The 24239-nt window shown below is 60.1% G+C and overlaps 1 protein-coding gene across 6 annotated transcripts; it reads left to right on the top strand.

Annotated features, from left to right (window-relative positions):
* Nucleotides 1-692: 692 nt before the first annotated feature.
* Nucleotides 693-22535, top strand: RNF157 (ring finger protein 157). Of its 6 annotated transcripts, XM_034067496.1 has the most exons (20): nucleotides 693-852; nucleotides 5321-5439; nucleotides 9388-9476; nucleotides 10124-10270; nucleotides 10649-10766; nucleotides 10878-10944; nucleotides 11091-11134; nucleotides 11502-11549; nucleotides 11731-11802; nucleotides 12333-12492; nucleotides 12736-12848; nucleotides 13444-13670; nucleotides 13752-13860; nucleotides 14047-14158; nucleotides 14443-14645; nucleotides 14770-14835; nucleotides 15109-15157; nucleotides 16563-16677; nucleotides 19590-19721; nucleotides 20142-22535. In XM_034067496.1, exons 1-20 carry the CDS (start codon nucleotides 765-767, stop codon nucleotides 20602-20604), a joined length of 2541 nt encoding a protein of 846 aa, XP_033923387.1. In that variant the 5' UTR covers nucleotides 693-764; the 3' UTR covers nucleotides 20605-22535. The 6 variants fall into 6 exon arrangements, with proteins under 6 accessions (XP_033923387.1, XP_033923383.1, XP_033923384.1 ...); XM_034067492.1 differs by lacking the exon at nucleotides 20142-22535 and having other exon boundaries at nucleotides 9415-9476; nucleotides 14413-14645; nucleotides 16563-16673; nucleotides 19553-20026; XM_034067493.1 differs by lacking the exon at nucleotides 20142-22535 and having other exon boundaries at nucleotides 16563-16673; nucleotides 19553-20026.
* Nucleotides 22536-24239: the final 1704 nt, after the last annotated feature.

The following is a 24239-nucleotide window of genomic DNA, read 5'->3' as shown; positions in this document are numbered from 1 at the left end:
GGGGTGGCTCCAGGGCACGGGGCAGTGGATGCTTCCCTGCTTGTCTCCTGGTTGATATTTATAGCACTCTGGTTATCAACTCCAATCAAAATCATGTGATGCTCCACTAACTTCCACTGCAGGACTCCTTCATCACCACGGTTTAATCGGGCATCCAGAGGGTCCCTCCTGCACCTTCATCTCCAAGGGGAAGATGTGAAGGTGCTTCTCAGTAGCATAATGCTGGGGAAGCTGGGGTGCACTCGAGTGCGCAGACAGAGGCTGCTCCCGGCAAACGCAGCAGAGCTGGGAAGGGGCGGGATGGAGGAGATGGAGGTGGGCACTGACAGGGGGGTTAATTCCACCCCCTTCTGGGTGCTGGGCAGCCCCGAAGGGGTCCCAGCTTGGCCCTGGGCATCCCCATGGTGGGCTTGCTGCTCAGTGTCACCAGCGGTGGTGCTGGGGTGGACAGGGGGCACTGGGGTGTGAGGCGGGGGGGACAGGTGGAGGGTACAGGGGGGTGGCACCGGGGGGGACACACGGGGCTGGGGCGATCCCGGGGACCGGGGCAGCGCCTTGACCCCAGCCCCGCGGCATCCCCGGGGCGGGGCGGGGGAGCCCGGCCCTGCCCGGCCCCGCATTGGCGCAGCCCCGGCGCTGGCGCGGGGGCGGTACCGGGCGCGGCGCAGAGCGGGGGATGCTGCGGGCGGGGGCTCCCGGCGCCGGTCCCGGTGCCGGGCGGGAGCGAGCCCCGGCGCATCCCGGCCGCTGAGCCCGGCCCGGCCATGGGGGCTCTGAGCAGCCGGCAGAACGCGGGCGTGGAGGAAGTGGATGTCCCTGCTAATTCCGTCTACAGATACCCCCCGAGATCCGGTGAGACCCGGGGGGGGGGTCCCGCGTCCCGGTGCCACCGCTGGGCTGGGAGGGGGAAAGGGGCAGCGAGCGGGGCGGGGGGAGCCGGGCACGACCTTGCTGCGGTGGGGGTGTCCCTGCAGCCCCCGAAATAAACCCCGGCTGCAGACAGCTGGGGGGCACCCTAAAATTACCCGTGTGGTGCGGTAGGGATGGGGTCACCCCTGGGGTCCCCTCCCTGCGTGCCCCTTTGCCAGCCGAACCCGACCCCCAGAGTTGATCAGTTGATGCTAAATGTTATTATTATTATTAATAATAATAATAAATTATTATTAATAACAATAATGTCGGCCGTTGTCTGCAGCGCGGGGCTGGAGCTGGTTTTGTAGCCGGTTGCTCCAGCGCTGGCTGCTTGGGGAAAACCTGGGTTTAAATTCCCGGGAGGCTGGGTGGGAGGGATTGGAGGGGATCCCTCCTTCCCAGGGCCCTGCCCCAGAGCAGCACCCCAGCCTCTGCCCTGGGGGGCCTTCCCCAAGCCCCTCTCCTGCCCGCGATGTCGCTCCCGGCCCTGTCTCAAACCTTGTGTGTGACCTTGGGAAATCCGTCCCTCCTCTCCAGGCCTCGGTTTTCCCTGCAAAGAGCCGGGATGAGCCGGTGCCGGGTGGGGGGGGTTGTGATGGGGAGAGGAGCTGGAGCCGGGTCCTTGGGTGGGCAGCGCTTCCCACCTCCAAAAACCCCCATTTCCCAGGATGCTGACCTGGAGCACCTCGTGTGCGCAGGGATTGCCACAGGATCCTTGCGGCACTGGCTATTATTAATAGAGAACTATTTTGGTAGCTAATAGGATAAAGTAAGCCCTTGGCTCGTTGGTGCTGTGATAAATGACTTGCTAATTACAAATAAAGACCTCCTCAGGAAGCATTGCAGCCAGCACAACCCCTGTTCCTGTCCCAAAAACCTGTGCTTGGCTTGATTTATTATTGTTACTTGAATTCGAAGCTGAAATGGGCTGGCACATCCATGGAGATGCAGGTTAACCAGGACACTGCAGGGTGGAGATGGCCGATCCTCAGCAGTGGGGCTCCCCCTGCTCCCCCCTTTTCCATGCATTCAGGGCCTTTGTCACCTTGATGCTGGCTGAAGCTGGACCACCCCATGCGGGGTTTGCTCTTTGCAGGGGCTGTGGCTCTGTGCTTTAAGGGGTTTTTGTCTTGAGCCCCCTTCTTATTTAGGGGCTCTTGAGCTATCTGCGTGTGGAGAGGTCAGTGCCGTGCAGCTCTAGGGGAGCAATTGCACCCAGCTGAGCACTTCCAAGCTCATCTCAGCTGCAGAGGACACGGGGCTGATGCTTGGCTCTGGCTCTCAGGGATAAGCCCAGGCTCTCAGGGTGCACGGTGGGGCTGGTCCCACCGATGGGATGAGAGCAGAGCTGGGGGGATGCTCCTGGGGTCCTCAGGGAGAGGTGCCCTGGGATGCACCAGGGCAGGATGGTGACCGCGGGAGATTATGGCTCTTAATCCAAGCAGGGATTTGCCTTCAACGCTGCCGGCAGCAGAGGGGATGTGCTGGGAGCAGAGCTGGTTCCTCCCTGGCAGTGGTGCTCCTCCTGCCTCGGATTCCACATGGAAACAGCGACTGGCTTTGGGAATGTGGTCCTGGGGGGTCCCATGGGACCCCAGGGAATTCCCTCCTCTCCCTGCGGATGTGGCTTTGGCTGCTGGGCTGCAGGCTCGCTTGGAATGGTTGGTGCAGCCCATGGGAATAGGGCAGCTATACCTTGTCCCGAGCAAGCATCTCCCCTGCATCATCCTGGGGTCCCATCCAGGCTGGGGTCAAATGGGGTTAGTTAAACCAGCCTTTTGAAGCAAAGGCTGGGATTTACTTTGGTGATTCTAATCTTGTGCTGGTAAAGGCAAGAGGGAGAGCAGAAGGGGGCTGTTTATGGACCCTGGCTTGGGGCAAGTCCCTGGCTTCCAGCCCCTGTCCCTGGCTGAGCTTGGCACCGGGAGGAGGGAACAGGAGCGGACCAAGGGGCTTGGCCATGCAGTGACACCCCAGATCTAGGGTCACCACGCCAGGGTGGTGGCACTGCCATGGCACAGGGAGCAGCTCGGGGGCTGTGCTGGGTGAGGGCTGATGCAGCGGAGCCCCACTGGGGTTTGGCTTTGCCTCTGGCTGCTGCTGGCTCTGGCTGCCTGTGTTAGAGTGCAGTTAAATAAGCCTCAATGTGCCAGCTCACCCATGGGGTGCTCCAGGGCAGGAACACGCAGGGGGTGATGCAGGACGTGTGTCACTGAGCTCCAGAGCCACGGGCACACAGCGCTCACCAGGCTCTGTGCCCATGGGGTCCTTGTCTCTTGGGGCATCCAGGCAAAGTGCACCCCTGGAACCCATGGGGAAAAGGGTCTGATGGTGTCATTGGCACTGGCTGGTGTCAGATGTGTCCTGTTGCAGGGCACACGTGGGTTGCCAGGAGCCTCAGGCCACCTTAGTTTATTGCTTCTTCCCAGCAGCCGCTCTGGTCAGCCCTTCCCGCACGCTCTTTGGGCCTCTGGAGCTTAAGATCCCATTAAAGTCTGGCTTTCCCTTGGTGATGTGATCATCCTGGATGGGCTTTTCCTTCCCCTGGGGACAGGTGTTGGTTAAGGCTTTAGAATTAAACAATAATAAGGTGGCTGTGGCCGGGAAGGTGCCTCTCTCCTCTGCCACCCGCTGTGCCCATGGGGCCACCGACACCCCAGGGCACAGCTTGAGGCTCCTGTTTAATGGTAAAGCTTCTGGAGGGCCTTCCCTAGGCTGCCTGCTGCAAGGGGAGAGCTGAACCCCCCTGCATGGGGTGCCCGGGGAGCCTGCAGCACCCAGGGATGCTCCCTGGCAGGGCGATGGGGTGGCAGTGGCGCGTTCCTCACCCACTCCCATCCTATGGCAGCCCCCAGCAAACCATGGCTGGAGCCATCTCCGAGAGCTCCTGCTCCATTTCCCAGCTTTCCCCCAGTGCTGGAGGAGTTTTCCTGCAGGTTTCAGTGCCATGTCCCCATCTCCTGCTCTCACCCCAGTCAGTGCCAGGAGAAGCTGTGGTTGGCCCCGTGGTGCCCTGGCTGTGCCGCTGCTGGCGGCTCTGCAGGCACTGTGCTCGTGGCTTTTCCCTTTCCACGTGGCCACAGCCTTCCCTGGGGAGCTGCCTATAAATTATGTACATGGAAAATGGGACCAGGAAGCAGCAGGCATCAATAATAGATGGTTGATGGTTGCTGCATCGAGGCATCCCTGCACCGTGGGGTGAAGCTCTACAGCCCCTCTCATCCCTCCTGCCCCCCTGTTACATCCCTGCTCCTCCTCCCCTCGGCTTTTCCTCGGGGTTGGTTCTGAAATGCAGGATGAAGGCCTGATCCAGCCCTGGGCGGTTGCTGCATCTGCTGGAAGCCAACTGCAAGCTCTGACTTCAGCCCGCACAAGCAGAGCTGCAGCCCAGGCTTGAGCTCCTTTATCCAGAGCTTTAGTTTTGGGGTATCCCTGGGGGGCTGTGCATGACTCCATGCTCTTGGGTTTGGAGGTTTTGGAGGCTGGACCCCATCCCCATGGCCAGTGGGATGCAGTGTGGTGCCCATCCTATGCCTATTACCTCTCCTGACTCCTGATGCTTCTGCTCTCCCCATCCCTGTTCTTCGCTCTCTTTCCTTTCCTTTTCCTACCGCGAGGACAAGTCCTGACCCCTCCTGTCCCGGTTGGCTCCTGTGGGGCTGCTCCCAGCTCGGGGGCCAGGACATGCCAGTGTTTTGGCTCTGTGCTTTACCCTGTGAGGGGAGAAGGGTCCCTGGTCATTGCCTGGTGTTCAGCAGGGCAATGTGAGCGCTTTGCAGGGGGTTTGAGCTTCTGGAGGGTAAACATCTCCCCCCAAATCCTCCTTCCTTCAGCTGAGCCTTTCCTAGGGAAGGCTGCAGGCTGAGAACAGCCAGAACTCAGTTCAGGGGTGCTCTGCCCAGCGGCAAGGTTCTGGCTGCGGTCACGCTGCCTTGGCTGCACATGAGGTCTGTGCAGGGCTCCCAGGGCATCAGTGCCAGCACCAAAGGTCGATGGTTGAAGGTTGGGGTGACCTTGGGTGGCTCAGGCCAGGCTGGGGCTTGCAGGGATGTCCTGGGCAGGGAAAGGGGCACAGGGGAGGGGGACAGCCCTGGGTATGAGCCTGCTCCTGTTCCATCCCTGCATCACCTCTCCCCATCCCCACTCCATCCTCCCAGACTCCAGCCACCAGAGCCAGGGCAGGGTGAGGATCAGGGGGATGCAGCAGGGAGGTGGAGGTGGAGGAGTCACTTCCTGGCCAGCTCCTCCTTCCCCTCACCCTGTTTCGTGTCTGCTCAACCCCAAAGGCCCCAGTGAGGTGCCCCTGGGGACAAAGCCACCTCTGAGCCATCGCTCTGTGCTGCTCTATTGCCAGGCTGAAGCCAGGTCCTTGCCCTGGGCTCAGGCTGTTTCTGTGTTTGCTTTCCAGGGAGCTACTTTGCCAACCACTTCATCATGGGCGGCGAGAAGTTCGACTCCACTCATCCCGAGGGATACCTCTTCGGAGAGAACAGTGACCTCAACTTCCTGGGGAACCGGCCTGTGGTGGTGGGCACCGGGGACACGGGGCTGGGGGGGGAACACAGACGTGCCCGTTCCCAAAGTGACGGTGACCATGTGTGTGTGTGATGGTGTGAGGCTGTTGGCTGTCACCGCGCAAGGGCAGAGCCAGCCAAGCATGCCTGGGGTGGCCCCAGTAGATTCTCTGATGTCTAATATAAGTGTTGGCTGCCTGCTGCAGCCTGTCCTCCACTGGGCACTAACCCAAGTCTGCCTGCATCCACTCCACAGCAATGTAATCACAGAATCCCAGACTGGGTTGGGTTGGAAGGGAACTTAAAGCTCCTCCAGCTCCAACCCCTGCCATGGGCAGGGACACCTTCCACTGGAGCAGCTGCTCCAAGCCCCTGTGTCCAACCTGGCCTTGAACACTGCCAGGGATGGGGCAGCCACAGCTTCTCTGGGCACCCTGTGCCATTGTTACTGCTCTGTCTCCTGTTGCAAAGGGTGAACAGGTCTGCGGGTGGTTGGGAACGGGCTGGGTGATGGTGTGACATCTGCCTGTGGGTGCTGCTCAGTGCGGCTCCGTGCTGCGGGTCATAGGATCTGCACATACACTTCCAGCCCACGAGGGCTGCTTGCACACACAAACCCAGCAGCTTGAACATAGCAGCTGGTGAAGAAGATGGTGAAGGGTCAGGGCTCATTTAACTCCTTTCTTGCTCTCTGAGAGCCCCTTTTCTTAGGGGGACTTTTGACAAGGACAGCACAAGTTCAAAGACACAGCTTTCAGCCATGAAATATTGATGGCACACCATCTGCTCTCAGCTCCATTTCTAGCAGGGGTAGTCCATCAGCAGCAGAGCACAAAGTATTGTCAGGTTGAACTCTGACAGTCTTTGTGTGGTGCTGAAGTGGTACCAAAAGGCCCACAGAGATGCTGCGAGGGCTGGAGCAGCTCTGCTCTGGAGCCAGGCTGAGAGAGCTGTGCTGGGGCAGCCTGGACAAGAGAAGGCTCCTGAAGGGGAGACCTGAGAGCAGCTCCAGTGCCTAAAGGGGCTGCAGGAAACCTGGAGAGGGGCTTGGGACAAGGGCCTGTAGGGACAGGCCAAGGGGAATGGCTTGAACCTGCCTGAGGGGAGACTGAGCTGAGCTCTTAGGCAGAAGCTCTTCCCTGTGAGGGTGCTGAGGCGCTGGCACAGGGTGCCCAGGGAAGCTGTGGCTGCCCCAAACCCCTGTGAGCACTGGGTGGGCAGAGGCAGTGCTGGGCTCTCCATCCTCTGCGCTCCCCCAGAGTCAGTGCTCGGGTTCCCTCTGCAGCAGCGAGCACTGGGAAACCCTCTTGGCTCAGAGCAGCCTCTGAGCTGCCCAGTGAGCAGGGCCTGGGTCAGACACCGGCAGCAGAAGCTGTGGGGAAGGGAAAGGAGCAGCTTTGGAGCAGCAGGAAGAGTTAACACAGCGCTAGTGACTGCATTGCATTGCTCTGGTTCAATCACCAGCACCCCCACAAGGTCCCATCTTCCTGGGGTCTGGGGGTGTTCTGGGGCTGGGCTTCCAGGTCAGGCCAGTTTTGAGGGGTTGGGGAGGGTCCGTGTTGTTTCTGGTCCAAGCCTGTGTCCAGGCACTGTGGTTTGGGCATCTCTGATGCCACCTCCAACACTTGTCTTGATGCTGCTTGGCTGTGTTGCTTCCGTGTCCTGCTGCTGTGAGAGCCCTGGCTGGGCTGGAAGCACTGGATGTGGCCAGTGTTTGGTGGCGGCGTTATTTGGGTTCCTTGGATATGAGGAGCCAGGAAAAATGGTGTCCCAGTGTCCCAAGTCCCCTCTGAGCTGAGCACCGGGTCAGGGCTGCTCAGAGCCGCGCTGTGCGGAGCACCCCGAGGTGATGCAGGCTCTGCCCTCCATGGACAATCTGGATTTTCCAGCTGGGAACAGGTTCCCGAGGGGCTGGGAAAGGCGGTGCAGGCTTGGGCGGCTGCCACCAGGCGGACACAGCCCTGCAGGGGCCGAGGATGCTCTTGTGGCACCGCAGGGCTCGGGGGGAGCTGAGCTGCGCTGCCCGTGCAAACCTGCCCGGCTCTGCTCGTACAGAAGGGGCTGGGCCAGACGTTGCCGTAGCTCATGGACGATGTTCTTAAGGGTAAGGGTTGCAGTGAGGGGGGGTTCCTGTTGTTTTTCAACTTGATTTCAATTGAGGAGATGCAAAACCTCCCCCAACAGCCCCTTTGTGATGTCAGGTCAGGCTGGCCGCAGCTAACTCAATAAAAACCCCAGTTCTTCCTCAAAAAGAGCCCACACGTGGGTGTGAAGGAGCCCAACGGTGACGTTTCTGCAGCACTCAATTTGCCTGTGGCACTTCCCCATCCCGCCCAGCACCCAGGGGACCCTTTCCTGCATCACCCACCCCTGGGTGCTGTGGTGTAATGGGGCTGGCACCCAGGGCTGCTTTGGGTATGACTGGGCTGGGAGCAAACGGTTGGATTGAGCAGAGGATCATGGCTCAGTTCCAGCCTGAGCTGGAGCCTTTTCCTACTTGCTCCCTTCCAGCTGCATGGTGTCGTTGTGCAGGTGCACGTGAACAGGTTCATTAACACCGGGTTAATGACTGAGTGGGGGCAATCCCCACGTGCTGTGGGATCACCTTCAAAGCTTCTGGTGCCCTCAGCCCTGCTGGGGCTGGCCCAAGCTTTAACCTGCTTTTCAGTGCCACCAGTGGGACCAGTGCTGTGGGATGGGGGACACGGGAGGTGATGCTGGGTGGTGGAGGAGGGATGGGGCAGGCCTGTGCTTGTGCTGGCTGATCCTGCGAGCTGTGTGTCCCATCCCATCCCTCTGAGTCATGGACAGGTCCCCCAGCCCCATCCATCTTGCTCTGCAGGGCTTTGGGCCCAGGGCCAGTGATGATGGATTTGGGGATGAGGAAGGTGATGATGGATTTCCCACGCGAGGGCGCCAGGGCCATAGGAAATGGGCACCTCACTCCCCGCAGGAGCCATCTGCAGCTCGGTCTTGTCCCCTCAGTATCAGGATCCAGTGAGTGCTTCACTGCCTGAGCTGGGGGTGCTGTGGGGGAACAAGAGGACCCAGGCAGCCTGGCGTGGTTCCCATTCCCTCTCCCAAGGCAGCAAGTGAGCCCTTTGTCTTGTGAGCATCTGCCATCCCTGATGGCACCCGATGCCCTCCTGGCACACGGTGACAGCTCACCAAGGAGCTGGGCCTTCATCCCGGCCTCTGTGTCTGCAACACGTCTTTGTGTTGTCCCTTCATGGGGGTTAACCTACCTGGGAGATGGAGAGCAGGGCAATGGGTCCTGCCCCCCTTCCCCAGTGCCCTCCTTGGGGTGGCTGCAGTGCCAAGGAGGGGGTGTCCCTGGCTGTCCCCTCTCCCCAGCAAGCCCTGTAGCCCCTGTGCAGTGGGACAGGAGGGACCAGGCAGGACAAGGCCACCCTGGAGGGTGCCAGGACACCTCTGCTTGTGGTGCTGCTGCCTGGTCCTGCCTGGGCACCCCTTTGCCTCCCGGATCTGGGCATGGCAGAGACCCCACCTCCCAATTCCCATCCACCCCAGGGACAAGTGGGGACTCTGTGTCTGTTCCTTGGCTGTTCTTGTTCTGGAGCTTCAGCCTCCCCCTGCCCAGCCCCATCCAGCAGCTCTGCACTGCACCAAGAGCTTAAAAACCACCAGCAGCCGCCTGCCTGCCCTGTGCCTGCATCTCACTCACCCTCCAGCCAAAGGGACAAGGAACGTGCGTGTCCCAGCAGTGAATCTGTCCCCTGTGGGGGGTTTGGGGCTTGCTCTTTGCAGAGGGATGTCCCTGCCATCACACTGCCTGGGACCCAAGTGCCAGCCTTAGCTGTGGGGCAGCACCCATCAGGCTGTCCAGGCCATGCTGGGTCCCTGCTTACAGGTGTGGGGTTGGATGGGGGCTCCAGGACAAGGCCCATGGCTGCTGTACCCCACTGTGTGTCTGCCTTCACCGGTGTCTCTCTCATCCTAGTTCCCTTACGCTGCTCCACCTCCTCAGGAACCCGTGAAGACCCTCAGGAGCTTGATCAACATCCGCAAGGACACCCTGCGCCTTGTCAAGTGAGTGCTGTGGGGATGACAGGGATGGGCACCCCATGAGCCATGCTGGGTGCTCCAGGGGATGCTGAGCACAGGGATGCTCACACTGGGGATGAGCTTTTGCTGTCCAAATGTGCCCCATCCACTCGCAGCTCCGGTGCTGGTGCTGGCTGCCTGTGGGATTAAAGGAGCTTAGTGCTGCCTTTGAAGTGGTTTTTGTTCCTCCCCCACCTTCCAAAGGCTTTGCTGGAGGGAGGCTGGGACAGGAGATGTGGGATTGCAGCTGGAATCTGCTGCAGCACTTCCTGGTCCGCAGGCCTGGCTTTGTCCAGAGAAGCTGTGGCTGCCCCATCCCTGGCAGTGTTCAAGGCCAGGTTGGACACAGGGGCTTGGAGCAGCTGCTCCAGTGGAAGGTGTCCCTGCCTGTGGCAGGGGTTGGAGCTGGAGGAGCTTTAAGGTCCCTTCCAACCCAAATCAGGCTGGGAGCTGGGATTCTACCACTTGGGGCACTCTGGGCCCTCCTGCCGTGCCTCAGTTTCCCTTGGTGGATGGGGAAGCCCCTTTTGGTACCACTGGTGCCAAGAGCAGCCTTATCAGGGGGTCAGGCCTGGGGCACCCTGAGCCATGCCTGGGATGTGCCCATCTCCCACACCCCCTGTGCTCCCCAGGTGCTCAGAGGAGGTGAAGACCCCGGGGGAGGAAGTCAGCAAAGCCAAGGTGCACTACAACGTGGAGTTCACCTTCGACACGGATGCTCGTGTGGCCATCACCATCTACTACCAGGCCAGTGAGGAGTTCCAGAATGGGGTGGCCAGGTGAGGAGCCTGTGTCCCCCACCCCCATGCACTGTGTGTCTCCCTGGCCAGGGTGTGTGGCTCTCCTGATGGACGCGGACCCTTTCCTCCCTGGAGCATCCCCCCCATCGCATTGCTAAGGGCAGAGGGGGTTCCTCACCTCCCCTGGCTGCCACCTCCTTCTCTGTCCCATCCTGCCCCTCCTGGTCCCCACCAGCTTGGCTGCAGAGTCCCCTCCTGTCCCCTGTTGGCTCCTCTGGGGTTATTTTAACCCTTCTTAGGACTTAGCCCCAAAGGCATCCACAGGGGATGGGATGTGAGCCCCCCCCCCCCTTTCCCATCTTCTCAGCATCCCCATGATCTGGGGGACCCTGACTCTGTCCTCTCTCCACGGCACAGCTACATCCCTCGGGACTCGAGCCTGCAGTCTGAGACAGTGCACTACAAGCGGGGGGTGTGCCAGCAGTTCTGTGTCCCCTCCCACACCATTGACCCCTCCGAGTGGAGCGAGGACGAGGTGGGTCCCACTGGTGGCATCACCCGTGGGGTGCGGGTATGGCTGTGGATGTGGGGTGAAGCCTCCATCCCTGCTCCAGCTCACCCAGCCTCTCCTCCTGTCTCCCTCCAGCTGGGCTTCGACCTGGACCGGGAGGTGTACCCCATGGTGGTGCAGGCGGTGGTGGATGAAGGAGAGGGTGAGGATGGGGTTCCTTGTATGGGGTTGGCTTGCCCCATTGCTGGCATTGGGATGCCAACCCAGGGCAGAGCCTCCTGCTTGTCCTTGATGCCAAAGTGGTTCTGCCCATCCCCTAAGCCCTGCACATCCCTCTGTGTCTTGCAGAGCACAGTGGGCACTGCCATGTGCTGCTGGCCACCTTCGAGAAGGTAAGTGCCACGCTGGGACCATCCTCCTCCTCCCCTCTCACCCAGCGGGTGCAAGAGCCTGGAGGAGCCCTGCAGGGCTCAGGATGGTGCTGCGGGGATGGGGCTGCTTTGGGGCTGCTGCTCCTGTAATTCTGGGACTAGCCCTTAACTTTAAGCGTCACTTTCGAGGTGTTTGGTCTCACCCCTCATCTTCCTTGCTCCAATGAATCTCCAGCCTTGGATGTGAAATCCCACAGCTTCCTGCTCCTGGGTGTCAGGAAACTGCTGCAGAAGGGGATGCTTGGGAGCGGGGACAGCTCCAGGGTGGGTGCAAAGGGGTCCCTGGGTGCTCAGCGCCGGTGCCACCCATGTGCTCTCCTCCCTCCAGCACAGTGATGGCACCTTCTGCGTGAAGCCCCTCAAGCAGAAGCAAGTGGTGAGTGTCCGGGTGCCCCAGGGTGATGTCAGCTCCTGCCCTGTGCACCCCAGGGTGGGCCCTGCTCCTGCCTCCCAGGAGCTTTTCCAGTGCAATCCTGAGTGCATTCATGCAAATGGATGGAGCAGGGAGCTGGGAGGGACAAGTCTCTGCCCCTCACCCCTTCCCCACGGGCTTGCAGGTGGATGGTGTGAGCTACCTCCTGCAGGAGATCTATGGCATTGAGAACAAGTACAACACCCAGGACTGCAAGGTAGGTGCTGCATTCCACATCCCACATCCCTTGGGCCTTCCCTTAGCCCCTATTCCCTTCCCCTTGCACAGGTCCAGCCACTAAAACATGTCTGAGGCAAGAGTTTGGAGCTGCTGGGGCTGTGCAGGTGTCTGGAACACTTTGTGGTGGCATCCAAGCAGCTGGGGGCAGAAAGCTGCAGGATGGAGCCTTTTTACTCTCTTCCTTTTTGCCCCCTTCCTCTCCCCCATCCACTGTGGTTCCCTGGGAGGCTGATGGCTGGATCTTAGTGGTTTAGGAGGGGACTGTGAGGCTCAAAGCATGGGATGTGCCTCACGCTCTGCTTTATATATATAAAGGATGGGGTGAAGGTTGCATCCCGCTGCGGGTACCTGACGCCTCCAGCCCCAGCTCCCAGCCCCAGGAGGGAGGGACAAGGTGCCAGGGCTGGATGTCAAGAGCAGGGGCAGAGGCAGGGAGCTCCCGGGGCACCCACCCTTGTGCCGATGGGGAGCAGGAGCTCGAGCTGGTCCCGTGTGTGCCATGGGCAGGTGGCCGAGGACGAGGTGAGCGACAACAGCGCCGAGTGTGTGGTGTGCCTGTCGGACGTGCGGGACACGCTCATCCTGCCCTGCCGCCACCTCTGCCTCTGCAACACGTGTGCTGACACCCTGCGCTACCAGGCCAACAACTGCCCCATCTGCAGGCTGCGTAAGCACGGGCTGCCGGCCCTGGGAAGGGGCTGGGATCTCTCATAGTGGGGCTGGAATGACTGGGAAGGGGCTGGCATCCCTGCGGTTTCACTGGCATCTCCCACCCCGGGGTTCTGGGTCAGCCTGCATGCAGCGATGCTGTGCAGTGCAGGGAGGCCCCTCCTGGGCAACGGGTGCTGTTTTGGGAGGTGTCTCGGTCAGTACCCAGTTTTCCCCCAACCCCTTGTCCCCCCTGCCGCAGCTTTCCGAGCCTTGCTTCAAATCCGAGCCATGAGGAAGAAGCTGGGGCCCCTCTCACCCACCGGCTTCAACCCCATCATCTCCTCGCAGACCTCCGACTCTGAGGAGCACTCGGTCAGTGCCCGTGGGGCAGGCTGGGGATACACGAGCTCCCCATGGTCAGGGTTTGGTTATTTAATGCAATTGATGTTGCCACAAACTGCAAGTAGAGACTGCAAAGCCAGGGCTTTAACTCGGGTGGGAGGACCAAGATTTGGGGCTTTGATTTTGTGCAGGGAGTTTGTCTGTTCCCTGGGGATGAGCTTCTTCCTGGAGTATCCTGATCCCAGCCCGGAGAAGAGAAGCTGTGTGGAGACCTCAGAGCAGCTTCCAGTGTCTGAAGGGGGCTACAGGGATGCTGGAGAGGGACTATTCATCAGGGACTGTAGCCACAGGACAAGGGGTGATGGGTTCAAACTGAAACAGGGGAAGTTCAGGTTAGCTCTTAGGCAGAAGCTCTTCCCTGTGAGGGTGCTGAGGCGCTGGCACAGGGTGCCCAGAGAAGCTGTGGCTGCCCCATCCCTGGCAGTGTTCAAGGCCAGGTTGGACACAGGGGCTTGGAGCAGCTGCTCCAGTGGAAGGTGTCCCTGCCCATGGCAGGGGCTGGAGCTGGAGGAGCTTTAAGGTCCCTTCAGCACAACCCCTCTGTGACTCCCTGGTATCTCCGCAGTCCTCAGAGCACATCCCCCCGGGCTATGAGGTTGTGTCCCTGCTGGAGGCTCTCAATGGGCCGCTGGTGCCATCCCCGGTGCCCCTGCGCAGGCTGGGGGAGCCCCCGGGCGCGGGGCCCCTGCCCTGCTATGATGGGTCCCTGCCCCCCCTGCGGGCTCTGGCACCCCTCGAGCGCATCCCTGACTGCGGCCCCCCGGGGCTCAAGGTGAAGAGGAGCATCTCCAAGTGAGTACCGGCGCCAGGGGGGGGCTCAGGGGTCCGGGGCTGGGGCAGGAGTGAAGCCCTTTGCTTTGCCCCCTTGGGCAGGTCCATCTCGCAGAACTCCTCCATCCTGCCCGAAGAGGAGGATGAGAAGTCGTGCACCGAGTCGGAGCTGAGGGTCTCCAGGAGGAGATCCCCTGCCCGGTGCCAGGAGGTGAGCACTCCTCAACCACGGTGACGACCCGAGGCACTGGGGGGGTGGCAAGTTTGGGGAGGTTTGGGAGCTGCCTGCGGTTTGCCCCTCCTGGCTCTTCCTCCATCCATAAGGATGCCTGAGGGAGGCTGATCCATCCCTGCTCAGTGTCCCCCATCCCATCCTCCCCATGGTTTCTTCTTCCAGGAGTGTGGTGCCACACCAGAGAGTGAAAACTTCACCCTGTCATCATCAGGAGCCATCGACCAGTCCTCGTGCACCGGGACACCCCTCTCCTCCACCATCTCGTCCCCAGAAGGTAGGGCACCACGACAAGGCAGCAGAGAGGTATCAAAATGTAGTTTGGGTTTGCATGGCCCCTTCCTACCTCTGCTTCATCACCCATAGACCTAGAGATGGGGACATAGGGGCAGTGATCACCATAGTCCCATGACCTATGCTGGCAGCTTTCCACCCATCACACCTCCATGGCTCCTTCCTCCTCCTCATTAGCCCCGTTGTGATGACCTGGTGCTAACTGACCACTTGCATGGCTGGGCTGGGGGGGTCCAGTGGCCCCGCTCAGCCCCTTCTCTCCCACAGAGCCCGTCAGCAGCAGCCTGGCCCAGTCCGTCATGTCCATGGCCTCCTCCCAGAGCCAGCACTCCCAGCTCAGCACCGACACCGTGTCCTCCATGTCCGGCTCCTACATCACTCCCGGTACGGAGGAGGGGGAGGAAGAGGAGGAGGAAGGGGAAATGCTCCCCTCGCCCGCAGGTGCCAGTGCCACAGCCTCTGATGGAGAGGTAGGGGCTGGGGGGGTTTGATGGTGCCCATCACCCCCGGGTTTGAGAGCTGCTCCTCCAAACCCACCAGCACCACATTCTTGGTTGGTTTTTCCTTTCCATCTTTCCCATCTTCTTCCCGCAGTCGACGCCTGTGGAGTCCCCGGATATCAACTTCGTCAGCATCTCAGCCGAGGAGCGCGATGCCGAGGTAACCACAGCTGCCTGGTGAGGGGCTGGCACCCACATGGCAGGGGGGCACTGGGATCTGGGTGCCCCATGGAGGGAAAAGCTGGGGAAGAGACTGCTGGAGCATCCGTGTCCCTGCAGGGCTGCCCTGGCAATGGATGGGGCAGTGGGGTTGTCCCCTACCCAGGAGCATCCTCCTGATCCCTGGATATCCCCGGGGCCAGGGATGTCATTCCCCCAGCGGGACACAGTGGTGGGACACAGCAGGGTTGCTGATGCTCACTGCCTCTCACAGGGCAACGACGTGCTGGAGGATGAGGACGCGTCTCCCACGCAGGAAGATGGTAAAAGGCCCTGGGTCACTGCTGTCCCCTCATTGTCCGTTGGCTGTCACCGGTGGGCAGATGCTGGCTGTGCCCAGCTCCCCTGCCTGCCCCCTGCCACCCATGGGTGACTCCATGGGCACTGGGGCTGGGAAAGCATCCCAAGAGAGTCACCCATGGGTGGGTTGAACACCAGTGGTGGGGGGAATCCAGGCGGCCGCGGGGACCCTGGTGAGCACAGTGTGGGATGTGCAGCAGGTGGTGGTTGGCATGCAGCATCCAATGATGTTTCCATTGGGGAAGAGGCTCCTCTGTGATTTTCCCTTTGCTAGGAAAGTCTTTCCTTGTCTCCCCGTTAGGGGTCCCTGTCTGGGCTGGTTCCCATAGGAAGGGGCTGCAAAACTTTTCCCTTTGGAATGCTTTCCTGACTTCTTTTATGGCCTGCCCTCAATGTGCTTTCACAACACACGTGCACTGAGGGCTCCTCTCACCTCCTCTCTTGTGCCTAAATAAGCCAAGGAAAGACGTGGTCACCCCAGTGCCATCACCCACCAGCCACCTTGGATTTCTGTTGGGCTCCAGGGAGGTCCCCAACATGCCCTATCCCATGTTTGCAAGTCTCTGGTTAGCAAAAATGTGCCAAAGCAGTTCCCCCATCCAACCTGGACACTCAGCTGAGCTGGAAAGCAGGAACACCCATCCCCAGCACCGGGCCTCTGCCCTCGAGGAGGCTCTTGCTGATGGGGAGACTTGTATATGACAACTGGGAGCAACCAGGGGCTGTGATGGACATCCATGGGCATCCCAACGACTCCAGGAGCAGGATGGCCTCTCTCCTTAGGATATGGTCCTGTACCTGTTTGCAATGGGGCTACTGATTTAGGTACATCCCTCCTGAGGTTTAGCACCTGCATCTGATGGATGCAGGTCAGAACCCGGGGGAGATCTCTTGTAGAGGTGATGCTCAGAAGCAGAGTTATCCCCCACGGCCTCCATCCCCCTGCAAAGCTTGGCTACAGCTTCTTCTGCCCCACGCATCCGGTTGCTGCCTCCTCCTGGCATCCCTGCGGCTCCCACACGTGCTGATGGTGCCGGAGAGGTGACGGTGACACCGTGACCCGGCTCCATTGCCCGGGGACCACCCGGCTGGGCCAGGGGCAGGTTTGGTGAACCCCAGGTTCACGTGTGCCCATCACCGCATCGTTGCTGTTTCGCTGCCCTGCGATGCGGCCAGCGCAAGGAAAGGAGCAGCTGGGGCCGTTATTGTCCGCTCTTCACCCGCTCCCGGCTGGAGGCACTGTTTTAATCTCGTTTTCTTTGGAAAGAGGGTGGGAAAGGGAAGGAAAAGAGCCGGAAATCCCAGCCCCCACTGCTGCAAAGGCCCCCGCGAGCCCCAGCGGCGTTAACTGCCTTAACTCCCTTCCAGGCCCGAGGACAGGCGCTTTCCTCGGTCTGAGCTGTGACAATAACAATGACTTGGGCATCGCACACGTGAAAGCGCTGGACAATAAACTGTGCTCTGAGGCCTGCTTACCTGGTGAGTGGCCGTCTGCTGAACATGAACTTGGGGCGGGGGGGACAGTCCCACTCCTCCCTGCATCACCCCAGCCCCTGGCATCCACCCCTCCTCTCCTGCCGCCATCGCCATCATCTCCACCACCACCCCCATCAGGCTGTCCTCACTGCACCAGGCATGGCACCACCAGCAGGGTGGTCTGTCCCCACTGGGATGTCCCCAGGGCGTTGCAGGCTGCAATGCTTTGTCCCTTGACCAGGGCACTGCTGGTACCTCAGCCCTCCCTCTGACAGCATTTGTATTGACACAACTGCAGCCTGGTCCAGACCTATTTGGGCACAGCAGTATTTTGGGTTGGGAAGTGATCCACAGCCACTCCAGCCTTACAACCTGCCTCCCCTCCTCTTCTTCCAGGGGAGATGGGGGATGTCATGTTGGGCTGTCCTGCAGAACCCCCATGTTCATCCCTCTTTCCCATTTCTCCATACTTTCTTCTCCACCCTCCTTCCACTTCTGTTTCCTCCTGCCCTCTCTCCATCCCTCCTTTCTTTCCCTCCTCCCTCCCATGCTCCTCTTTCCGTATGGAAGTTCATGTTCGCTCTGTGCCAACACGGTTTTCCCAACCCCTGCTTGTGTCCCCCCTGCCCAGAGCTGCCCAAAGGTGACAAATGTATTGGTGACCCTGCTCCTCATGTGGCCCAGGGGCTGCTCAGTGCTGCAGGATCCTCTTTGCCCACCTGTGTGCAGAGGAAGCACGGGGCAGAAAGTCTGGATGAAGCCCTTCAAGGGCCCAGGTCTCCATCAATACATTTGTGGACAAGCTCAAAGCACCTCTACCCCCGCCTTGCCCTGTGCCTAAACCTGTGGCAGGTCCCAGACCCACAGCAGGTGCTGGAGAGCTGGGGGGGGGGGGGGGGTGAAACCCCGAGGAGGGGGGGGGAAATCCTTTCTTTCCCCCTTCTCCTCTGGGAATGCTTCCTTCCCTGCTGCTTCACCTGTTCCTGGTGGTTTCTGCGCTGGAGAAACATGGCTGAGGCTCCTGGGGAGGAACAGGCGCCTGCCACAAATGCCCTTTGTCCCCTCCATCACCCCCTGGTAGCCACTGGCTGAGCCCCACCGGTCTGGGGGGTCCCAGCAGCACCCCTACCTTTGTGGGGGGTCCCAGCAAAGCATCCCTCAGCTCTGGCACCAGCCAAAGCCATCCCTGACCGCGTCCCCCTCACTTATACAGGGGGAGGATGAGAAAGGAGCAGCTTTGCAGCCCTGGCACGGGTCTATCTTGCTCTGCTGTGAGGACTGCAATGGCCTTGTCCCCTGGCTGGGCTGGGACACAGGATGTGGCCCAAGGGCTGAGCCCAACCAGGGATGTCCTCTCCATCCTTTGGCCACCACATGTGCGCTGCTTGGAGCCCTCGGCTTGGATGGGAAAGCATGAGAGGGATAAGCAGGAGCTGAGCAGAGTGGGTGCTTTGGGGCTGCCCATGGTCACTGGGGGCCAGAGGGAATAACCCCAGGGATGTGAGCCCTAAGGTGCTTGGATTCCCATGGGAAGAGCTCAGGGAGCCGGAGCAGTGGAGAGGAGCAGCTGCCCGGGGCTGTGACACTGGTTGCAATCAGTGTGGGGTTTGTCCCTTAAACTCGGGGCAGCTCCGTCCTTCCCCTGTCCCTCTGCTCCTCCTGCCCGGGGCATTCAGCCTCCCGCTGTGCTGGAGCTCCTGTGGGGCACAGCTGGACGCTGCTGGTGCTGGTTTGCAGTCACAGGGCTGGTTTGCATGCACTGAAAAAGTCCTTTTGGGCAGAGGTTTCTTGCAGGTCTGGATGTGACCACATCCCCGGGGCCAGCAAGAACAGGGGGAACTTTTCCTGTGGGGCCAGGCACTGGTTTCTTGGAAGCTGAAAAGAAAATCACCTTGAGCAGAGATGACAATATCATTGCTGTTATTTGTTCCTCCCTCAGTGCCTCTTGTGGAGTTAGACCCGGTTAGACCCATGGGTTGGGGTTTGCTCTCTCTGTAATGGATGAAGGTGCAGGATGGGGTTTCTCAAAGCTCTTGTGAAATCTCTGCAGGTTTCAGGCTGGTGGGAAAGGGCTTTGGGAGGAGTGGAAAGGCCACATCCCAGATCTGGGGACACACGGTTTAGATCAAACCCACAGACCTGTGTCCCTGTAGATCCTGCAGAGCCCTGGGGTGAGCAGCAGGTTGCAGGGGCTGTTCCCATGGCTCAGAGCATCCTCTGGCCGTGGTCACGGCCTTGGCCAGATCCTGCTTCCCAACCCTGCTCCTCAGCAGCCACCCCATGGTGTGCTGAGCTGAGCTGGGTCTCTGCACCAGGGCACTGCAGTGACTGATGCAGCATCAAGCTCTTAATGGGATTTTGGGGTGCGTGTCTTGTGTGTGGTCCTGTTTAACTACCCCTTCCCTCTGGGATCTGCAGGCTTAACATGGCATGCTCTCCAGCCTGAGCTCACCATGGACAGCCCATGGAACAGCAGCTGCCCCCTCCCATACACCAGCAGGCAGCAGGGATTTGTTGCTCCCTCTTTGGGAAAGCCTCAGCACTTGGCCTTGGCCTTGGGGTGCCCTCACATGGCCCTCCTCAACACAGGGCTTTAACCTCACTGGTGGGAGCAGCCGCCCTTCTTTAGGGGTGCATCCCCTTCCTAAGGGCACCACGTAGCCTCTGGGACACAAGCCATGGGCAGGCAGGTCCCCAGCTCTGCCCATCACCCTGCCCTGGCTGGAGGGTGCTGCCTGCACCAGGAGCCTGCAGCCCGAGATGGGGCATGTGAGGACCCCACTTCCCTGTGCCATGAGCATGTCCTCCCCTCGGTTCTCCTTGGCACAAGACCACGCATGACGTCCCCTTGCCCCATCAGTGACTCCCTGTGCTCATCCCAGGCCTGTTCCCGGGCAGGGAGCCCCTCGTGCCCCCCAGTGACCCCGGTTCCTTGCTCGTGTGCATGTCCCCCCTGTGCGACTCTGCTCCCACCTTCACCATGTGCCTTCTGGTCTCTCCTGCCACGCAGCCGCCGTGCCGGACTCCTGCCCCATTAACATTGAGGAATAGGTATGAGACAACCACAGCCTGCACCCGCCTTGTGCCCAGTCACCCGGGGGGGTTGTGCCCCTGGCAGTCCCCTCGCTGGGTGACATCCCAGCCTACCCTGCAGCCCACATGGGGTGTCTGTGAGTGCCCTCTTACTGGGTATGGGGGCAGAGGCAGCCCCCTTCCATTTGGGTTATTAAAACCCGGCCATGGTGCACTGTGCTTCCCATTTGCCCCTCAACATTCCTGAGAAATCAGAGGTTTAAGGGGCTCCCCTGGTTTGGAGAGGTAAGTGCAGGCACCCGCTAGCCCTCACTGCAGCTGAAACAACATGGGGGGGTTGGGGAGGGTCTCCTGGGGAGACTGTATCGCATCCCATGGGAAGATGCCCAAGGATGCTGTGGCTTTGGCAGCCCCTAACCCCCTGTTTTCTCACCTCAGGCCTAGAGGCAGCCAACAACAACATGCGGCTGCAGCAGGCACCCCGGCCCCGCTGCCCCCCCGGCCCCCAGGACCTGGAGCAGGCAGCGGCCACCCCTGTGTGAGGGCTCAGCCTCAGCAGGGGCACACGAACCCCTGTGCACACAGAGGGGTCCGGGCACCGCAGGCATCGCCACCTCCCTCCCCTGGCTGTGGCGGGACCTCGTTTCCAAAGGGAAGATGGTATCGTGGGCTTTTCCTGCCCGGCCCCGCTGTGCAGAGGGGGGCCGAGAACCACATCACTGCAGAGCCCTCCCCCATCGGCACCTTCCCATCCTCCAGCCCTGGTGCGGATGGGCTGGGGTCCCCTCCTGCCCCCGGCCATCTCACACCCATCCTCAGGCTTTTCTCCTCCAGTGTGCAGAGCACATGGGATGGGGTCACCCCACAAAGGGTGTCCTGGGACGTTGTCAGAGGTGGATGATGCCCGGGGGTGCAGGTTAAGGATCAATGTTGGCATTGGCATCCTCAGTACACAAGCCAGTGACCTTCATGAGGGGCTGGCACCCCCCAGGCTCACCGACCCCGTGCTGTGGGATCGTCCCCATTATTGCACTGGTGGTGATGGTGCCCCTGGAGCTCCCCACCCCTCTGCTCTCCACCCTGGGCACACAGGCTCTAGGGCCTGGCTCAAGAGGTTGCTTTTCCCCAGGGGATGGAGCGGGGTGTCCAGGGGACCTGGGACACCCCCCCCGGTCACCAGCCCCAGGGACATGGCCAGTTTAACCTCACTGTCTTCCACCCACTGGCGGCGCGGGGCTGGGGCTGTGCCCGCTCTCTGGAACAAGTGCCAAACGTGTCACCCCTGGCCTGCCCTCCCCATCACACTTTGTAGCAGGGGCTGGATGAGGGTGTGGGAGCTGCTTCCCCATCCCTCCATCCCCACTCCTCCAGCCCCATCCCTCTGGCCAGCACTGGCCTCACAGCATAAGTGGGTTTTACTCCAGGAGGCAGGAACACAGGGACAGCAGTGGGGTAGGGATGCAGCCACAGAGCTTGGGGACCTGATAGGGCCATTGGCAGAGGGCAGGCTCCACTCCAGAGAGCATCAGGAAGAGGCAGAGGGCACTCTGAGGAGTATCAGACCCAACATCCTAATCCTGCAAGCTCTGGAGCTGTTTGAGTGAGCCCCTCTTTTTCCCCCCCTGGTTTTCTCAGGCAGATGTGACAGCAAAGGCCACCTCCTCTTTGCAGAAGGAAGCTGCATTTCAGAGCTCCCTTAGGACAGAGATGTTCATCCAGTGAAAGCAACATCCCCCAGCATGCAGGGAGCAGGTCCCCACCACTGTTCCCGTGGTGCAGCACAGGCCGTGCTGATGGCTGTGGCTGCTAAAGGGAGATAAAGCCCTTTTAGGGGCTAGGAGGTGTTTGCTGCTCACTTCATGGCCCTCACTTCATAGTGTGGGTCCTGCTGGAGGTGGGGTCAGTGCTGGCCACCCTCCTCTGCTCTGGCACCCCACTGTGTCTCCTGTAAGCTCAGCAGCTCCCAGATTCCTCCCTGGAAACTCAGGGCTGGGTGCTTGATGGGGGTGACATCTCCATCTGTGGGATGGGAGCTGCTGCCACTGGGGAGCTGTGGTGGGGATGAGCCTTGCACCTATTTGAGGAAATGTGTGGCCCATGGGGACACACTGCCCAGTGCCATGGTGGGGCAACCCGTGGGGTTTGGGAGTGCTGGCCCTGGGAGCCAGCAGCACCACGCTGGGCATAGGGAGAGCTTTGGGGGTTCACTGCCATGCTGAGCTAAGAGGACTAAGGGGCTGTGGGAGGCTGGCTCTTCCCTAACCCCCAGCATGGAAAAACCAGGATGATGCTCCAGGGGTGGCTCAGCTACCAAAGCCCAACCTTCCTTGTGGCTTCAAAGGGGACCAGAAGAGCTCTCCAGGCCTGGCATCATGGTGTAGGGCTGTGGCAGTGCTTGTGGCTGCTGGCAGGTCAGGTTCTTCCTCAGGAGGGTCCCTGGAGGTGTCCAGGAGGGTTTCTGGCTGCTCTGAGCTGTGTGTCCCCAAGTTAGCTCCCAGGGTGACTGTCCCATGTCCCATCCCACAGCTGGTGGCACGCACATGGTGATGGAGAGGAGCTAGGAGGAGTGAGCAAAGAAATTAGCATCCTCCACTGGTGGCACAGGAGAGATGGGATTTGGGTGCAGGTGACACCAGTGCTGTCCTCAAGACACCCGGAAGGGACAAGGGGCAGGCAGGTGCTGTGGGTGAAAGGCAATAGCCCCTTGTTCCAGTGATCCAGCTGTCAGGGATATAGGGAAAGAAACCAGATTGCTGCTTCTGAACTCTGCTTTGAGCATGTTTTGGGTTTTCAGAGTATGTTTAATAAAGGACATCTTATGTCAACAAAGCATCCAGAGTCGTTCCGTGGTGACAAGGTGAGAGCAGCTGGAGACCTGGTGGGTGGAAACACTTTTTGGGTGGGAGCATCCACCCAGGAACCTCCCCAGAACCAGCCCAGCTGCTTCAAACCTCCTAAACCACTTCCAACAAGGTCCCTTCCAGCCCATCCTCTGCCTTCTCCAAGCACTGCTAGGATGGAGAAGTTGCAAATGCAAACAAAACCTCTGCAGGAAGGGTCTAGGCTGGGCTGGGGTGTGGATGGTCCCTGGCACTGCTGGGATGGATGAGGACACCCAGAGGAGACTTTTCCTGGAAGAGAAGAGCTGGATCCTCCTGCAGGAGAAACACTTCCAGTGCTGGGGAGGAAAACTCATGCTGGGAGCTGATACCTGAAAGGTAAGGAAGGCTGTAAGGGGGGTTTAGAATGTGGTTTTAGTGGAGGGGGTGATACACAATGGGGGAATAATATAATCATGGAATGGTTTGGGTTGCAAGGAACCTTAAACCCCATCCAGTTCCCAACCCTTGCCCTGGGCAGGGACATCTTCCACTTGGTTGCTCCAAGCCCTGTGCAACCTGGCCTTGAACACTGCCAGGGATGGGGCAGCCACAGCTTCTCTGGGCACCCTGTGCCAGCGCCTCAGCACCCTCACAGGGAAGAGCTTCTGCCTTAGATCTAACCTGAACTTCCCCTGTTTGAACCCATCACCCCTTGTCCTGTCTCTACAGTCCCTGATGAAGAGTCCCTCTCCAGCATCCTTGTAGCCACCTTCAGACACTGGAAGCTGCTCTGAGGTCTCCACGCAGCTTCTCTTCTCCAGGCTGAACAGCAACGATGTTCTCACCCTGTCTCCATACAGGAGGTGCTCCAGCCCCTGATCATCCTCATGGCCTCCTCTGTGCTTGCTCCAGCAGCGCCATGTCCTTGTTATGGAAGCACCTTGCAGCTGCCGGGCAGGGCTTGAAGTGTCCAGATCCTGCAGAGGGAGAAGAAGAGAACTGAGGCCTGTGGGGCTTTCCTGGGCTGCTCAGGAAAGCCCTTGGACTCTGCAGTAGGGAACATTCTTGCAGGAGCAGGTCTTGCTCCTGAAGGAACTGACGTGTCCAGAGGGCAGGACCCTGAGCTTTGGGGTGGGTGTTTGCTGGATATTCACCCATGGAAAAGTGAAACAGAAATGTCCACTCCCCTGGGAGCTGCCTCCTCCCACCTCCACCAGGGAAGGGCAGGAGCAGAGGGGAATCTGGGGAGAGGGTCTGACACCTGCCTGCCCCCAGCTTGTCCTGCCCAAATCCCTGGGGATCCTGGCAGGAAAACCACTTCAGGTACACAGGCTTAAGCCCTCGAGAGTGAGTCTGGCTGCTCCCAAACCCCCTTTCAGGGCAGACACAGGAGGGGCCTTTAAACCTCCTCGAGTCCCCCCAAGCCCCCGCTTCTCAAATGGCAGAGCCTTTTGATGTGGGGTGGAAACAGACTTCCCAAACAGGCTTCTCTTGGGATTCACAGCTGCTCCCTTCCCCCTTGGTCAGAGAGGGGGTCCCTCATTGGGATCTTTTGGGCTGACGGAGGAGGGGGAAAATAGGGATTTCTTATAGAAGCATATAGCTGTAATAATTTTAACTAATAAAGGGGGACCCCTCCCTTTAATCTGGGGGGCTGCCAGCCCCATGTCAGCTTTGCCCTCATTGCTGTGGACTCCTTCAGGGGTCAGAAGCA

The sequence above is a fragment of the Melopsittacus undulatus genome, chromosome 11, assembly GCF_012275295.1.
Source record: "Melopsittacus undulatus isolate bMelUnd1 chromosome 11, bMelUnd1.mat.Z, whole genome shotgun sequence".
NCBI lineage: Eukaryota > Metazoa > Chordata > Aves > Psittaciformes > Psittaculidae > Melopsittacus > Melopsittacus undulatus.
This window is presented reverse-complemented; position numbering and strand designations above follow the sequence as displayed.

Bases quoted from the DNA above. Each gene is read 5' to 3' on its own strand.
- RNF157 (XM_034067496.1), top strand. From the start codon at position 765: ATGGGGGCTCTGAGCAGCCGGCAGAACGCGGGCGTGGAGGAAGTGGAT. The intron at 9,477-10,123 runs GTGAGTGCTGTG...TGTGCTCCCCAG, and splicing joins GACACCCTGCGCCTTGTCAA to GTGCTCAGAGGAGGTGAAGA. The intron at 12,849-13,443 runs GTCAGTGCCCGT...GTATCTCCGCAG, and splicing joins CCGACTCTGAGGAGCACTCG to TCCTCAGAGCACATCCCCCC.